The sequence below is a fragment of the Brassica napus genome, chromosome C3 (genome assembly GCF_020379485.1).
Source record: "Brassica napus cultivar Da-Ae chromosome C3, Da-Ae, whole genome shotgun sequence".
NCBI classification, from domain to species: Eukaryota; Viridiplantae; Streptophyta; class Magnoliopsida; order Brassicales; family Brassicaceae; genus Brassica; species Brassica napus.
In genome coordinates this window covers 56,978,642-56,980,633 of record NC_063446.1, presented here as the reverse complement: position 1 = coordinate 56,980,633, position 1,992 = coordinate 56,978,642, and the positions used below count along the sequence as shown (strand labels likewise).

The window sequence follows — 1,992 nt, the reverse complement described above, 5'->3', positions numbered from 1 at the left end:
ATATATATATATATATAAACTAATCAACGTCGCCCTTAATCTAAAGAGAAAATTATAATCATTGGGCACGTCGTGTCTGTTTATAGTTTGTTTACCAATAGAGGAAGAAAATATAATAGTGATGCTAATAGGTTCAGTTTCTCGCAGCAAAACGACGTGTACCAAAATAACCGCGTGGGCTCCTCTCTGATTTGCGGATCACGGCACGCAATTTATTGGAAAAAAGCCATTTTTTTTGTAACTTAGGAAAAAGCCATTTTAAGCCATCAATATATTAACATAGACTACATTTTTAATATCAGAAATAGCTACTAAACTAGATTGAATTTTATGCAGGAAACTAAATCAGTGGAGCATAATCAATTTAGAAAAAAAATTCGTGCAATTTTATTCGTCATTATGTTAGTTATTTTCTGTATATAATTAACATATAAATTCAAAAAAACGAAACTAATACTCAGCAGACAAATCATTTTCCACAAAAAACAAAACTAAAAAAAAAGTCCTAGAGAGAGAAACAGCCTCTTTACTCACTTTCCCCGTTTGTGTCGTGGAGACCAAAACAAGATGCCACGTAGTTCGGTAATAATTACGACATACTGCCACTCAGCCGCCCTTCAGTCAAAACCGCGCGTTGACTGTTTCTGTCTCTTCATCTCTCCCTTTATAAATTAAAGTCCCTCACTTCTCACAATCTTCACAACACAAGCACCTCAGAGTTTCCTTTCCTCTTTTAATTTAATTTAACCAAAAATAGTTTTAACTTTGTCAATATGGCGCCGACAGCTAAAACGACGGCGTTTGAAACTAACGGCGGTGACGGCGGAAACAAAGAAAACCGTTACAGAGGAGTGAGAAAGAGGCCGTGGGGTCGTTACGCCGCCGAGATCAGAGATCCGACCAAGAAAACCCGAGTCTGGCTCGGTACTTTCGACACTCCCGAAGCAGCGGCTCGTGCCTACGACAAAGCCGCTTTTCAGTTCCGTGGCGCTAAAGCCAAAACCAACTTCCATCTCCCTTTCTTCGTCGCCGAAAACGAGAGCCCTAGCCAGAGCAGCACCGTCGAGTCACCTTCCTCGCTACCTGATCTCAATCTCGGATCCATCTCATCCGTTGATTCAAGATTCCCTTTCCCAAAGATTCAGGTCAAGTCTGGAATGATCGTGTTCGATGAAGAATCGGGGAGGAGTGAGTCGGACTCGTCGTCTGTGGTGGTGTATCTAAGTTCAGAGAAACGACCACGAGTGTTCTTGGATTTGGATCTTAATCTCCCTCCCAAGCCTGAGAATTAGTTCTTGAATTTAACTGTTATGAATAAAGTATTTGATAAAACTTAGATGAAGCTTCTTATTAAGTTGGTGCTTTTTTTTTTGGTCAGCAGAAAGTTAAAAATAATTTTTAGTGTTTGAGAACGGTTTGTTCTCATCACCTGTTGTTTATCAGTTTAATTGTAATTTTTCTTTTTTAATTTTCTGATCAACAAAAATAATAAGTTTGTTTTGGCATCAATCTTTTGACTTTTAAAATATTTTTTTTATATTTTTGTCGGCTAACACATGTCGTTCATTTTGAATGAACAAATGTAGTTGGTATCCCAATTGACAAAAACAATAGGAAACAAAAAATACTTTAAATGCGATTAGGACAAAAAGGATAATGGGATTATTGGTCAAAAATAGAATTTTGGAGCCTGTTATTTTGGAACGTGACACTAGTAGAATGTACCAAAAGCCTACCATGTTATCTTTGTATGTGTTAGTATAAGCATATCGTACGTTATTCTGCTGTTATAAAATCAAAGAAGGAAACTAACTAAAATTTATTTCTTAGAAATCAATTTAATTGTAACCTTTTTTCTTAATTTTCTGATGAAGAAAATAATAATAAAAATTTGGCATCAATCTTTGGACCACCACCATTTCTTTTGTTGGCGAAGACACAAGTCGTTGCCTTTTTTTTAAAAAAAAAGGTCTCCAATTGGCAAAATAAAAG

At 36.4% G+C, this 1,992-nt stretch overlaps 1 protein-coding gene across 1 annotated transcript; it reads left to right on the top strand.

Moving 5' to 3' along the window:
• Nucleotides 1-368: 368 nt before the first annotated feature.
• LOC106381650 (ethylene-responsive transcription factor 11) lies at nt 369-1,509 on the top strand. Its single transcript, XM_013821573.3, has one exon. It carries the CDS (start codon nt 774-776, stop codon nt 1,290-1,292), a length of 519 nt encoding a protein of 172 aa, XP_013677027.1. The 5' UTR covers nt 369-773; the 3' UTR covers nt 1,293-1,509.
• Nucleotides 1,510-1,992: the final 483 nt, after the last annotated feature.